Genomic DNA, 14,647 nt, shown 5'->3' with positions numbered 1-14,647 from the left:
AGACCCCAGGGGCTCAAGCCAGACACCCAGAGAATGAGGAACACACTATTAGTGACCACTAAGTCTGGATGACGTGACTTGCCCAGCAGCACACAGGAACTCGGTGGCAGAGGCAGGGATAGACTCCAGGGCAGCCTTTACCTGCCTGAATCATGAGCCCCACCTTCCTCTCCCTGCAGCCTGCTGCACTGCTCCTGCCAACTGCCGCAGCAAGGGAGGCACTGCCCCCCAGCCACTGTGCTTTTGGGCGGCGCTGACCCAGTCCCACTACCAGTCATGACAGGTCTGGGAATAGAACCCAGGAGTCCTGGCCCCGCCGGCTCCCTTAAGCCACCCCGGCTCTAACCACTATATCCCACTCCCTGCCCAACGCTGGGGAAGAACCCAGCCCCCCCCAACACCTCCCCTTTAACGACCCCTCCCTTTAACGCTCTGCTCCTCCCCTTTAAGGTGCTGGCTTTCTGCTCGCCAGACACTAAGTCGCCGCAAGCCGCTTCCCCTTTACGGCAGTCAGTGTGGGGGATCACAGGGTACGGCCGCGGGTGCTGTTGGGTAGCGATGGGGCGGGGCGGGATGGGGTCGGCGGCTGCTGCAGGTCGGAGCTGAGACCGGAGGAGAGGGAGAGAGAAGGGGGCGGAGCCTGTCGCAGGTAGGGGCGGGGCAACGCGGGGGGAGGACTCAGGTGTGGGGAGGGGCGGGTCTGTCTAACAGGGAGCTGGGGTCAGCCCGTATTTGCCGGGCTGGGGGGGCCCTGGGTCCAGCGGGGACCTGGAAGGGCTGGAGATGGGGGGGGCTCTGGGTCCAGTGGGGACCTGGAAGGGCAGGACATGGGGGGCTCTGGGTCCAGCGGGGACCAGGGGGGTGTGTGTCCACTGGGGACCTGGAAGGGCTGGCAGGGGGGCACATCTGGAATGGCCCTGGCGGGGGGGCGGGGAGTATTGCGGAGTTTGTTCATCTAGCGTGGTGGAGAGGGCCTGCCTGGTGTGGGGAGGGGACTATGACATTTAGGGTTGGGAAAAGGGGACTCCACATCTGGAATGACTTCGTCAGTATGGGGAGGACGGTACTGGGGGATTTCTTCCAGATCTGGAATGACCCAGTGAGGTACGGAGGGTGTTGCTCTCTCACATCTGGAGTGGCCCCGGCTATGGGGTATGTGTTGAGAGGAGAAGTGTCTGGAAGGGCAGTGGGGATGGGGGGATTACACCATCTCTGGCTTCTCCTCACCTGGAAGGGACCCAGAGGTATGAGAGTGTAGTGGGGGAGGGTTACTGCACATCTGGAATGGCCCTGAGTGGTATGGGATGGGTGTTGGGATTACTGCACATCTGGAATGGGCTCAGGTGGCATGGGGGCACTGGGGTGGGTTCCACCACATCTGGAATGGCCCCGGGCGAGGCGGGGGGCGGTTACTGGACGGGGGGAGGGTTGGGCCAGAGGCCCCCCGTGGCTGCCCGGCCAGTGCCGAGGCCGCCGCTCCGTTCGCTCTGGCTGCAGGGGAGGCGGAGCGAGCGGCGGGGCAGCGGTGCGGAGGGCGCATTGCGGACTGAGCGCGCCGGGCTGGGCAGCCGGGGGCAGGTGAAGGACGCGGGCGGGGCTGGGGCCGGGGGGAGATGCAGAGGGGGCCGGCGGGAGGCGGAATTGCACGGGGCGCTGAGGTATAAGGCGGGCGGGAGGGAGGGGCAGCCTTGGGTCCGGGGGGGGGGGGGGGGCTGCGAGGTCCTCCAGAGTGGGGCCGGGCGGCGGGAGTCTCAGAATGACTCCGGGGTGTGTGCAGGGGGGAGCTTGTCCCGCCCGAGAGCTCCAGAATGCGCTGGGCGTGGGTGCGGTGATGGAGACTATGCATGGGGGGAGGGCGGGATGTGCTGGGTGCGTTGGGGGTCGGGGGAGATGAGGGAGCAGTGGGGGCAGTTTCAAGGTGCAGTGAGGAGTCCGGGGAGATGAGGGAGCAGTGGGGGCAGTTTCAAGGTGCAGTGGGGGGTCGGGACAGATGACGGGTGCAGAGGGGAGCAGTGGGGGCAGTTTCAAGGTGCAGTGGGGGGTCGGGACAGATGACGGGTGCAGAGGGGAGCAGTGGGGGCAGTTTCAAGGTGCAGTGGGGGGTTGGGGAGATGCGGGGTGCGCTGGGGAAGGGTGCTGGAACAACTTGTACAGTGGGGGTGCTGAGAGCCATTGAACCGAACTATAACCCTGTGTATGATAGAAAAAACTTCAAGCCTGGGGATGCAGTAGCACCCCCTCGCCCTAGTTCTAGCACCTATAGTGCTGGGACAGTTTCCAGGTGCAGTGGGGAGTCGGGAGGGGAGAGGCGGGGTGCAGTGGTGGGGGGGAGAGGCGGGGTGCAGTGGTGGGGGCAATGGTCGGGGGAGAGGCGGGGTGCAGTGGTGGGGGCAGTGGTCGGGGGGGAGAGGCGGGGGGCAGTGGTGGGGGCAGTGGTCGGGGGGGAGAGGCGGGGTGCAGTGGTGGGGGCAGTGGTCGGGGGGGAGAGGCGGGGTGCAGTGGTGGGGGGGAGAGGCGGGGTGCAGTGGTGGGGGCAGTGGTCGGGGGGGAGAGGCGGGGTGCAGTGGTCGGGGGGGAGAGGCGGGGTGCAGTGGGGCAGTTTCAAGGTGCAGCAGGGGGGGAAGGTGGTGGCGAGGCAGAGAACGATCTCTGTCTCTTCCGCCCCGGGGGGTGTGTGTGTGTGATTGGGGGTCCCATTCGGCCCCAGAGCTGTGCAGGGAGCCGCTGGCTGAGCAACTCGTGTGCCCTGCACCGCATTGCGTCGCTATCGTCTGGGCTGCCGGCCCCCTGCTGGGGGAGGCTGGAACTGCAACCGCGGGAACCAGGGGTCATTCCAGAGAGATGAGGGAGCCCATGTACCCTCTCCCATGCGTCCCCAGATTCCCCCTTGCACCCCTTCCCCCAGGCGTCTCCCCCAGACACTCCCCTCCCCAGCCGAACGAGGACAGAAATTAAAGGGACACGGTGGGCATCAAGGAGTGGCATCTAGTGGTTAGATTTGGGGGTACAGGGGATCAGGGTGGGAGTCAGGACTTGGGTTCTAGTCCAGCTTTAGGAGGGGAGTGAGGTCTAGTGGTTAGAGCAGGGGGCTGGGAGCCAGGACTCCTGGGTTCGGTTTCCAGGTGTGTGTGTGTGGGGGGGGGGAGGGAGAGTGGGGTCTAGTGGTTAGAGCGGGCAGGCTGGGAGCCAGGACTCCTGGGTTCTGTTCTGAGGCGTGGCTGTGCTGAGGCCCTGAATGTGTGTTGCAGGGGGGTGGAGTGTAGTTGTGCCAGGTCCCTGTCTCATAGCCCACCCCCCGCAGGAGCCTGGCCATGGCGACCATGGTGTACCCGCGAGAGGAGAAGTTGAGCCAGGATGAGATTGTGCTGGGCACCAAGGCAGTGATCCAAGGCCTGGAGACGCTGCGCAGCGAGCACCACTCCATCCTGGCCAGCCTGCTGGACCCCAGGAACTGCCTGGACAAGCAGCATGAGGCCAGCGCTGTGCAGGAGAAGTCCAGCCTGCTGCGCAAGTCCCTGGATGCCATCGAGCTGGGGCTGGGGGAGGCTCAGGTGAGGCCTGCACAGGGACGTGAATTGGTTATAATTGTTGTTGGGGGAGGGAGGGGCGGGAGAGCCAGGATTCCTGGTTCTATACCAGCTCTGGGACCTAGTGGGTTAGGGCGGGGGCTGGGGCTTTGAACCAGGACTCCTGGGTTCTAGTCCCAGGTCTGTTGCTGGCAGCATGACCCTGGAGGCAAGTCCAGTTTCTGTCTGAAAAGGGACAGCGGCCCCACCCCGGGGGCAGATGTGGCCTGTGGGTAGTGTCAGGGCTCTTGTGGAGTTGTGGGGGGAGGGGGGCAGCGGGGCCTGTGGGGTGGAGGAGGGCAAGGAGTTCCTGTGGGGGAGAGAGAGGCTGGTGGTGGGGCAAGGGGAGTGGGGAGGGTGAGGGGGATGGAGGCTGGGGAATGCAGGGAGGCAGTTTCAGGTGGGGGAACAGTGGGTACCTGTCAGGGGTTGGGGAGGTCACGGGGCAGGGGGGCATCGAAAGGGATGTAGTTATGGGGGGCAGTGGGGGGCAGGGGGAGGGCTGTGGTTGCCTAGGGGCTTGTCCCATCTCACATCCCCCCAGGTGATCATTGCTCTGTCGAGCCACCTGAGTGCGGTGGAGTCGGAGAAGCAGAAGCTGCGGGCCCAGGTGCGGCGCCTGGTGCAGGAGAACCAGTGGCTGCGGGACGAGCTGGCAGGCACCCAGCAGAAGCTGCAGCGCAGCGAGCAGGCCGTGGCGCAGCTGGAGGAGGAGAAGAAGCACCTGGAGTTCATGAACCAGATCAAGAAGTTTGATGACGACATCTCCCCCTCGGTGCGTCCCCCAGAGCCAGGACTCCTGGGTTCTCTCCCAGCTCTGGGATGGCAGTGGAGTCTAGTGGGTTAGAGCATGGTGGGCAGGGAACCAGAACTCCTGGGTTCTCTCTGCAGTTCTGGGAGGGCAGCGAGGTCTAGTGGTTAGAACAGCAGCGTGGGGCTGGGCTCCCACCTGCTCCCCAGGCTTGCGTGGGAAAGCTCCAGCCCTCATTGCCTTCTCCCTGCCCAGGAGGAGAAGAATGGAGAGGCAGCCAAGGACTCGCTAGATGACCTGTTCCCCAGCGACGATGACCAGGGCCAAGGTGAGCTGCCCGGCTGCCAAGGTGAGTGCTGCAGGGCAGGGGCCAGCTCTCTGCCTGTGGGCCCTCATGGCCTCTCTCTCCCGCAGGGCCGACGCCTGGCAGCGGGGAGGCCGCGGCCCAGCACGGGGGCTATGAGATCCCAGCACGGCTGCGCACGCTGCACAACCTGGTGATCCAGTACGCCTCACAGGGGCGCTACGAGGTGGCCGTGCCGCTCTGCAAGCAGGCACTGGAGGACCTGGAGAAGACCTCGGGCCATGACCACCCCGATGTGGCCACCATGCTCAACATCCTGGCATTGGTGTACAGGTGGGGAATTGAAAATGGGGCCTTTCACCTCTCTGGGGCACCAGCTCTGATCTGGTGCCAGCGGGCAGGACTGGCTGGGTCTGGAGAATGGAACGTGGGGCCTTTCCCTTCTAGGGAGCGCCGGCTCTGATCTGGCACCAGGGGGTAGGGACTGGCTGGCTTAGGGGGTCAGGGAATAGGACATGAGGTCTTTCCCCTCTGGAGGCACCAGCTCTGATCTGGCGCCAGTGAGAAAGTCAGCCAGTTTGGGTGGTCTCAGTTCCTGGCAGTACCCACCCCTCTTGGCCATAAATGGCCATCTGGGTGTTAGCCTCAGCGGGGATCCAAGGGCTCGGTGGGCCTTGGAAATGGGGGTCCCTGCTAGGTTTGGACAGCAAGAGCATCCCCCATCCCAGGGCTGTGCTCAGGGCCCCTACCCTCAGGGCTTGTAGCACATGGGTCTGACTGGGGACCCTCTGCCCGCGCCACAGGGACCAGAACAAGTACAAGGAGGCTGCTCATCTTCTCAACGACGCGCTGGCCATCCGAGAAAAAACCCTGGGCAAGGACCACCCTGCTGTGAGTGTGCCATGACTGGGGGCTGGGAGTCACGACGCCTGGTTCTATCCCTGGCTCACAGAGGGGAGTCAGGCCTAGTGGCTTAAAACAGGGAGCTGGGACTCCTCCGGGTTTCTGTCGCCAGCCCTGGGAGGGGAGTGGGGTGTAGTGGTTAGAGCGGAGTCTGGGAGCCAGGACTCTTGGGTTCTGTCCCTGGCTGGGATGGGGGGAGTGGGGTTAGAGCAGGGGGGGCTGGGAGCCAGGACTCCTGGGTTCTGACCCTGGCTGGGATGGGGGGAGTGGGGTGTAGTGGTTAGAGGGGGGGGGGGGGGGGCTGGGAGCCAGGACTCCTGGGTTCTTTCCCTGGCTGAGGGAGTGGAATCTGGTGGCTAGAGCAGGGGGGCTGGGTGTTGTAGGTGGGTGGCTCAAGTCTGCACTGCACTGTTACCCCAGACTCATCCCAGGGGCTAGGGGGCTGAAAGTGCCATGGAGGTTGAATTCCCCCTGGGCAGAGTGGGGACCCACGGGGGGGCGGGGCTGCCGTGCTGCGTGGACGATGACACCCCTCTGCCCCCGCAGGTGGCTGCCACCCTGAACAACCTGGCTGTGCTGTATGGCAAGAGGGGCAAGTACAAGGAGGCCGAGCCGCTGTGTAAGAGAGCGCTGGAGATCCGCGAGAAGGTGGGGGGCAGTGCTGGGTCATGGCTGTGAGGGGTGGGCTGCAGATCAGTGAGCGGGGATGGATGGAGGCTGGCGGGGTTGGCAAGTGGGCGTGGCCATTGGGTGGGTCTGTGAGAGGGGATACAGCTGAGGGTGGGGTCAGTGAGGGGGTGCAGCCATGGGGCTGAAAGGTGGTACAGGCAGGGCAGCAGACTGGGGAACCCAGGAGCAGGTGCAGCTGGGGGTTGGCAGTGTGGTGCAGCGTGATCTGGGCAGGGCAAGGGATGCCGTGTGAGTCGGGGGCAGAGCTGGGTGAGTCCCCAGGGTGCTTTTTGATCCCGTATCCCAGATCCACCACCAGCTCTTGAACAGTCTCTTGGAGAAACCCCTTAGCATGCCAGAGCCCAGGGGCCTCACTCTTCCTCCAGGGCAGGCCACGCAGCCTCCCTACCTGCTTGCTGAGACTGGCCCTCAGCCCCCCTGTTCCTGGTGGAGACTTGTCCACTCTGCAGGGGTTAATACACTGACATCAAACCGCCGGGTTCATGGTCACCGGGACCACAGTGTGGGAAGCCCCCAGGTTAGCACAGGCAAAGGAAGGTAATGCCTGACGGTCAGCCCAGAGCCCAGACAGGCTCTGTCACTCTCTGACAGTCAGTCCCCAGGGGAGAGCGCCCAGGCCCCGTCCATCAGCCAGCCTGTCTCCTCCCAGCCCTCTGGTCTCCAGCTGGGGTCTCTGCTCCGCTTCCCGGCTGAGAGGCAGGGGGCCCCTCCTCCCTCGGGGCGCTAGTTGCTGGGGGTCAGTGTCCTGGCGATTGGGTTTGCCAGTGTCTTGTCGGGTTTTCCTCTGGTCAGTCTTGCATGGCCCTTTTAATGACCCATTCACTCCACTCAGACAGCTAGGTGACGTACACCCACCGCTGTCTCTCTTAGCCTGCCCTGAGAACCAGCTTCATCCCTTCCCCCCACCCAGCGTAGCCAGAGAAAGAGCAGGGGAAACTGAAGCACACATAGGCTTTGTCAAATCTATTGCCAAAACTTCCCACTTTGTCATCGTCCCCCTGCCCCCAGGTGCTGGGTCGGTTCCACCCTGATGTGGCAAAGCAGCTGAACAACCTGGCACTGCTGTGCCAGAACCAGGGCAAGGCGGAGGAGGTGCAGTACTACTATGGGCGGGCGCTGGAGATCTACGAGAGCCGCCTGGGGCCCGATGACCCCAACGTTGCCAAGACCAAGAACAACCTGGTGAGAGCTGGTGCCGAGTGCAGGCAGGCAGACAGCCCCCGCACGCGCACGCCGGGTGGGGGAGGGGATCCCGGACTCCTGGGTTCTAGCCCCTCCATTGACACTGTGGGATTGTGTGCAGGACCCATCCCTTCGCGGTGCCTATGTTTCCCCCTGCTGATGGCGAGGGCAGCATCTGCCCTTCCCCACGGCTGAACGTGGGCTCTGGGCTTCTCAAGGGAACGGGGCACATGAGGGCAAAGGCCCCGTGGGGAGGCAGAGAATGCTGCCCCCACCTCGGAGACTGCCTGGCCCAGCCTCTCCCCCTTGTGGCCAGATTGGGCAGTGCAGGCCAGAGCTGGGTAGCAGAGAGGAACCACCAGGTGTCTGTGCCCAGCAGCCTGGACAGAGACAGCCCTCCGTGCTTGGCCCTGCCCCTGCTTGGCCCTTCCTGCCCTCAGGATCCGCGAGTAGACGCCCATGCTCACCATGCTGACCCTGGCTCTGCCCCACAGGCATCCTGCTACCTGAAACAGGGCAAGTACAAAGAGGCCGAGGCGCTGTACAAGGAGATCCTGACTCAGGCGCACGAGAAGGAGTTTGGCTCAGTCAATGGTGAGTCTGGGATGGGGGCACTCTCCTCTCTGTCAGGGCTGGCCCCAATGCCCCAGTATGGCACTAAGAGGCGCTGTGCTGCAGGGAGTGGGATGGGGCTCTCCCCTTGCAGTCCCACTCCAGAGGCAGCTGTGTCCCAGTGCGGGGCAGGAGCCATTGGAGTGCTACTGTAACCCGCCCCTCCCTGTCTGTCCCTGCAGGAGAGAACAAGCCGATCTGGATGCATGCAGAGGAACGCGAGGAGAGCAAGGTACCTGGGCGTGGGAGTGCAGGGCTGTTGGGAGCACTGGGGTCTCAGTGGGATGCTGGGGGGACCTGCCCTGGTTGCTCCCCCTGCACAGTGACTGGGAGTATCCTGTGTGTCTATGCCCCCCACAGGACAGGCGCAAGGACAGTGTCCCCTACAGGGAGTACGGCAGCTGGTACAAGGCCTGCAAGGTGGACAGGTGAGTTCGGCTTCTGGGGGGCAACATCCAGAGCCCCATTGGAGGGTGGCAGTGTTCTCCTACACCCCGCCCATCATTCAGGCTCCACCCCGTCACAGCAACTGTCTGGGAATTAGAGGAAGGGGGACTGGGAGCCAGGATTCATGGGTTGTATCCCTGCTCTGGGGGTCAGGGGGAGTCTAGTGGGTTGGAACAGGTGGGGTGGGAGCCAGGACTCCTGGCTGCTATCCCCAGCTCTCTCCCTGTTTTATGTTGGTTGAGCCTCTCCCCCTCTACCTCAGTTTCCCCTGTGCACACACTGTGCTGAACAGGCTGTTACTTATCGCTCCCTCTGGGTCCCCTCTCCTGCCCACAGCCCCACAGTGAACACGACCCTGAAGAGCCTGGGGGCTCTGTACCGGCGCCAGGGCAAGCTGGAGGCCGCTGAGACACTGGAGGAGTGTGCCATGAAAACCCGCAAGCAGGTACCACCAGGCCCAGGGAGAGAGGGGGCTGAACTGGTTTCCTCCAATTCCCTTCCCCACCCCACTTGGTCTAGTGGGTTAGCGCAGGGGGCTGGGAGCCAGGACCCCTAGGTTCTATCCCAGCTCTGCGAGGGGAGGGGTGTATAGTGGGTTAGAGCAGGGGGCTGGGAGCCAGGACCCCTGGATTCTCTGTGTTGTGGTGTTCTGATCTCTGTCTCCCCCCGGTGGAATGATTTTAATTATTATTGAAATCAGGAAGCAGGAAACTCCCCTCCCAGAGCTATGGATGGAACCCAGGAGTCCTAGCTCCCTGTCCCCTCCCAACCTTCACACAGGTTGCCAGGATGTCAAATGTCATTTTAAGTGGGTTTATTTTTAAAAAAGAAGAGTGTCTTGCATTTCCCTGAGAACAATTGGATGCCGGTGGTCTCCCCACAGGGTGTGCACGCCATCAGCCAGACCAGGGTGGTGGAGCTGCTGAAGGACGGGGGCCGGTCGGAGCGCCGGCCCAGCCGGGAGAGCCTGCCCAACAGTGCTGCCAAGGCTGAGAACGGGCCCAAGCCCGAGGACGGGATAGGCACGGAATGGGCTGGGGTGAGAGACACTGCTGCAGGGGGCAGGGCCAGAATGCCAGGGGCCTCTTAGCATGGTATCTCCACCAAGCATCTCCCCACCCTGCAGTCAGCCCCCGCTGGGTATTCCCCCCGGGTCGGCCCCAGGGGCCCACCCCACCTCCTCTCACCCCAAGCAGAGCCATGGGGTGGAAATCACGGGTGTGTGGGATATGGGGGATCACATGGGGATACCCCCCCCCCCGAAACTCCATCTCCCACCCCAGGCCTGCTCCGGAGCCCTGCTCCAGATGGGGTGTATTTGCAGGGGAGTGTCAGGCGGGGTCTGTCAGGGTGTCCCCGTGTGACTCGTCCTGCCCCCCAGGATGGCTCTGGAGGCCTGCGCCGGAGTGGCTCCTTTGGGAAGCTGCGGGACGCCCTGCGCCGGAGCAGCGAGATGCTGGTGAAGAAGTTGCAGGGGAGCAGCCCCCAGGAGCCCAGGAACCTGGGGTGAGTTCAGCCCCCATATTCTGCTGTCCAGATCTGTCTGTCTGTCTCTTGGGCATCCCCTTTCCTCCAGCCCTTCCTATTGGACTTATCCCTCACCAGCCTCTGCCCATGTGTGCCTTGAGGAGTGAGGGCAGGACTCCTGGGTTCTCTCCCTGACTCTGCTGGGACTCTGTTCTCTTCCCCTTCAGGATGAAACGGGCCAGTTCCCTGAACTTCCTCAACAAGAGCGTGGAGGAGTCGAGCCCGGTGAGAAGTGGACAGGGGCAGAATAGGGGCATGCAGTGTGGGCCCCTCCCCTCTAGCACGCCACCCACCTCATGCCCCCGCCTGCTGCCCCTGGCCCGATTCCTGCCCCCAGACACTGCTGCAGCCCTGTCCCCCGGGGGCGGATGCTGGTCACTACTGGGGGGAGGGAACCTTGTTATGCCCTCGAGCTGGGCCCCCCAGGTGCTGTGGGGATGCTGGATTGGGCCTATGCCAGACCCCCCTGCACAGGGAGGGGAAGGGGCCACACACCTGCAGGGGTGTGTTTGTTTGTGTGGGCATCTGCCCATGGTGGGAGCTCCCTGCTCTGCCTGCCAAGCTCGTGTCAGCACTGACTGTCCCAGCCCGCTGCTCACGAACCCCCCCACCCCAGGGCCATGCCTAGCTTACAGCCCCACATGCCCTCAGGGCCAGGGGGTCCCACAGGTGCTCGGGTGGGGGATGGGGAACTCTTCTGAATGTTCCCCTGTATGTATGTGGAGGGGGAGAGGCAGGGGTCACAGGAGTCCCCATCTCCTGCCTCAGGCCTTGATCCCCTCCCCTGCCCAGCTTCATCCCTATCTAAGGGAGTGGCCCTGTCTAACCCCGCCCCCCCGACCTTCTCTGTCCCCTGCAGCCAACCAGCAGCAGCCTCTCAGAGAGCCGGGGCCTGAGCGCCAGCACTGTGGACCTGTCCAGACGCAGTTCCTTGCTGGGGTGACCCTGGATCCCCACAGACACCCCCACAGACACCCCCACAACTCCCGTGGGCCACAGTAGAGGAGACCACACCTGCTGTTACACCTCCATTGGCTGGCTCCCCTCTCCACCCAGTGTGTAGTGACAGGGGAGGGCCGTATCCCCAGATAGAGACTAGGGCCTCCCCACCCTCCGCGTGGCACAGCCTGGCCCCTCCTGCTCTGGGATCTCAGGCCATTCGCTCACATGCTGCTGTAGGGACAATTCCCTATTGGGAGTGGGGGGTGCCCCTTCATCCCCCAGCTCCACCCCCTTAGCTGCCCTTAGATGCCCTGAGCTGCCGTCACCCCTCGGGCTGGGGATGTGATGCTGGGCTGGGGAGACTCGTCTGTGGGGCTGGGTGGTGCTGGTGGGGAGGTGTAGGGGGGGCATTCAGGAGGAAACCTCTGGAACTCTGCTGCTGGGTTGGAGAAGGGGAGCAGGAGGTGAGTTACAGCTGCCCCCCTCACTACTGGGTCGTTTTTCCTTTGTATTTATGTTTTGTTCTCAGGGAGTCCCCTCTGGCGGGAGCCCCCCCTTTGCCCCATGCTCCCCCAGACCGGCTGGGAAATCCCTCCCCCTTTGTCCGTTCAGATGCAGAAGCTGCTGCTGCTCGGTATCTAGCTCCTGTGAGCCGTCTTCCCCCACCTTCTCTGCACCCTCCACCTACCCAGAATCCTCCCTGCCCCATAGCAGGGGGCAAGCCCTCCTGGCTGAAGGAGGCTGGCGCATGTGTTGTCACTACTGTCCCCCCCTGGTTTGCATGGTCCTGGTGCAAGCTGGTGACCCCGCCCCACTCCCCCCTGGCTCTTCAACACTAACTCCGCTGCTGGTGGGGGGTGTCTCATTTCCTTCTAGATAGAGCCCGAGCCTTACACTGGAAAACACTAGCCCCTCTGAGGCCTGGGGGGACGGGAATGGTGATGTCGGTGTCACACAATTCATTTCCCTCCCCAGCCTGTCACATCTCTATACTCTGCCATTGAACACAGGCATAGTCCCCAACCGCTGCTGTGCCTCTGAGTGGGCAGGGGGCACTGTTACTGCCCTCTGAGGGGAGTCGGGGGGGGGGAGGGGGGAGAGGCTGCTATGGAAAATCTCCCCCTAACCTGCGAGGGGCCTAGCTCGGGTCCCTCCTCATCCTCCCCTCCCCGGGGTCCCCTGAGCCTTCACTGCTTCACCCACCTGCCTGTTCCCATCTTGGGGAACCCATTGGGGGGTGGGGCACCTGCTGAGTTTGCTCTGGATTTATCAGTGTTGCTGTAGAAATAAAAGGTACTTCAAAATCTCTGTGTGGGGCTCTGCCTTCTTGGGGCCTTCCCCTCCAGGGGGTGCTGGCTCTGATCTGACCCTAGGGTGGGAGGATGGGCTGGCTCCAGCGTGGGGAATGGGACATGGGGCTGTTCCCCACTAGGGGATGCTATCTCTGTTCCAGCACCAAGGAGTTACATTATTGGGGAATCCAGATCTGTGGAATTGGCCTCTGCCCCCTTGAGACAAGTCTGGCAGCCCCCCCATGGGGCCCAGGTTAGTGGTTTAAGGCCCTAGATATCCTCAGCTGCAGTTTCAGTTCTGAGCTCCTCTGCTGGAAGCAGGTCACTGCCTCCTGGCCCAGGCTCGGCCACCATGGGCCAGGCCCCACAGTATGAGTTCAGCTAAGGCCCTCATGAGGTTTGAGAACTAGCACGTGTGGGACCTTGCTTTGCCCCTGCCAGGGGAGTCGTTTCCCAGCATCTCTCCACCACCAGTGCAGAAAGGAAGGCTGTGATTGGCCCATCATCCCAGGGCTCTGGGAGCTGGGGCTTGAAGAAAAGCACCTCCTAGTGTGCCCCTGCCAGCAATTTGAATACATTTACATAAATTTGCATATGGACAATGCCTGTCCCTACCCCAAACATAGGCATTTCCTTGTATTCATTTAGGGTGACCAGATAGCAAGTGTGAAAAATCAGGACGGGGTGGGGGGTAATTGGTGCCTATATAAGACAAAGCCCCAAATATCGAGACTGTCCCTATAAAATCAGGACATCTGGTCACCCTATATTCATTCCACAGGTGCCCAGTCCCCATTTATCCCACAGTCTGTCACCCCAGCCCATGCTATTGGGATGCTGCCTTTCCTTGGCTGCCTAGAGAAAGGAAGCCAATGAGAGCTGCTGGATATGCTGATGGACTGGAGCAGCCAGACCCTTCCCCAGCAGCGATGGCTCGTCCCCCACCTCTAATCCAACTTGTGTGCCCTTACCTTTTTAATGGTGCTGGAAGCCCCTCCACGCTGCCCCTCCTCAAAGCCTGGCTGACCTGCTCCCCAATCTCCTAGAGGAGTCAGGCTTTTGGGGGGAAGGGAGGTGCCCTTGCCCAAGCAGGCCCCAGGGGGAATTTCCCCATCACTTGGCTATGGGAGTTCCCTAGCAATGGGACCCCAGGAGGGTAGCCCTACTATGAGCTGTATTGAGGCCTATGCTGGAATTGCATGCTATCACTTTAAAGGCTGAGTAGGGGTTCCTGGTTCTGCTTGCAGGTTAAGGGGCTCTATAGTAAAGCCTGCATGCGTTTGAGCAGAGTTGGTTTGTGGCTAATCAGCCTATTGCAACGTGAGGTGAACTGAATCATTCTGTTTTTTTAAGGAGCAGCCTGCTTTGTCTCTCTCTGATGTTGGGTTTGTGTGTGTTTTCATTCTGATTTCTCAGAAATAAAGTAGCGTTATGTTTCAATCTTCCTGCAGGAATATTTTGTGTTTTCTTCTCCTTCTCTATCTGTATGTCATGAGATATAACAGGCGCTATCCCGGGACTCTGCTATTCCCTGCTATGCTCTTTACAGTGCCCCCTGTAAAGGCCAGGGCTGGAGTAGCCAGAAGTTCCCCCAGTCAGAGCTCCTGCCTCACACCCTACAGCACCCCCTGGTGGCAGGAGAGGCTGGGAGCTCCTCAGCCAGCTCTCCTCTCCACAGTGTTTCCTGCAGGAGTATCCCAGACTGGAGTAGCCCAGAGCTCCCACCTGCTGCCATTGCTCCTCACTGTGAGAGTCAGCCCCTGGAATAGCCAGGAAGGAGCTCCCTGTACAGCTAGTGCTCCTTTGCTTCTCCTGACAGTGCCCCCTGCTGGGAGAGGAGTAATTGTGAGCTGTTCCTGTCCTGCTCCCAACAGCGTCTAGACAGACAGGAAGTTGAGGGTCCACCCACTCTGTGATTGTTCTGAGTCTCTTTCTTCTATACCACTGCTCTGGAGGTCCCCTCTGGTGGGACAACAATAGGGGACAGGGGTACTTATGTCACAGTGTGGCGCTATTGAGCATCTAAAACTGTCCACATGGGGGCTGAGTGAGGTCCCCTAGGATTATAGATGAACAGACACCGAACCAGAAGGGCCATCATTAGAAGAAACATCCTCTATCTATCACCCAAGCCAGACTGCCCCCAGCCATTTCTACAACCAGCCCCATAACTAAGTACTAGGCCCAGGTCCTGCTCTGTAGCACTGTGCTGCGAATAACCCTTAGAGAGGGCAGGGGCCTGTTGGAAAGAGAGATTGGGAGCGTGGGTTTCCCCTGCCTGTGATGCAAGAACAAGGGTGTGTTTCACTGAAATTAACTAGGGGCAAATGCAACACAGGTCAAAGGCCAGGACAGGCTCTAGGCACCAGAAAAGCAGCACGTGCTTGGGGCGGCACATTTCCAGGGGCGGCATTCCGGCCATCCTTTTTTT

General features: G+C 61.8%; 1 protein-coding gene across 4 annotated transcripts; it reads left to right on the top strand.

Annotated features, from left to right (window-relative positions):
• The first annotated feature begins 573 nt into the window (after positions 1–573).
• On the top strand, positions 574–12,224 carry KLC2 (kinesin light chain 2). Of its 4 annotated transcripts, none has more exons than XM_054035824.1 (16): positions 574–649; positions 3,302–3,551; positions 4,111–4,341; positions 4,573–4,666; positions 4,732–4,954; positions 5,425–5,512; positions 6,071–6,172; positions 7,223–7,396; positions 7,891–7,990; positions 8,191–8,240; positions 8,369–8,436; positions 8,792–8,900; positions 9,339–9,494; positions 9,837–9,961; positions 10,150–10,207; positions 10,842–12,224. In XM_054035824.1, exons 2-16 carry the CDS (start codon positions 3,312–3,314, stop codon positions 10,923–10,925), a joined length of 1,902 nt encoding a protein of 633 aa, XP_053891799.1. In that variant the 5' UTR covers positions 574–649; positions 3,302–3,311; the 3' UTR covers positions 10,926–12,224. The 4 variants fall into 4 exon arrangements, with proteins under 4 accessions (XP_053891799.1, XP_053891798.1, XP_053891797.1 ...); XM_054035823.1 differs by lacking the exon at positions 574–649 and adding an exon at positions 1,081–1,104 and having other exon boundaries at positions 4,573–4,645; XM_054035822.1 differs by lacking the exon at positions 574–649 and adding an exon at positions 1,081–1,104.
• The last annotated feature ends 2,423 nt before the right edge of the window (positions 12,225–14,647 follow it).

Source organism: Malaclemys terrapin, chromosome 7, assembly GCF_027887155.1.
Source record: "Malaclemys terrapin pileata isolate rMalTer1 chromosome 7, rMalTer1.hap1, whole genome shotgun sequence".
NCBI lineage: Eukaryota > Metazoa > Chordata > Testudines > Emydidae > Malaclemys > Malaclemys terrapin.
The sequence above is the reverse complement of the archived record's forward strand: the minus strand, read 5'-3'. Positions and strand labels throughout refer to the sequence as shown.

Excerpts from the sequence above, each read along its gene's own strand:
- KLC2 (XM_054035824.1), top strand. The coding sequence starts at position 3,312 with ATGGCGACCATGGTGTACCCGCGAGAGGAGAAGTTGAGCCAGGATGAG. Across the intron at positions 6,173-7,222 it reads CGCTGGAGATCCGCGAGAAG|GTGCTGGGTCGGTTCCACCC; the intron begins GTGGGGGGCAGT and ends CCCTGCCCCCAG. Across the intron at positions 8,241-8,368 it reads AGGAACGCGAGGAGAGCAAG|GACAGGCGCAAGGACAGTGT; the intron begins GTACCTGGGCGT and ends TGCCCCCCACAG.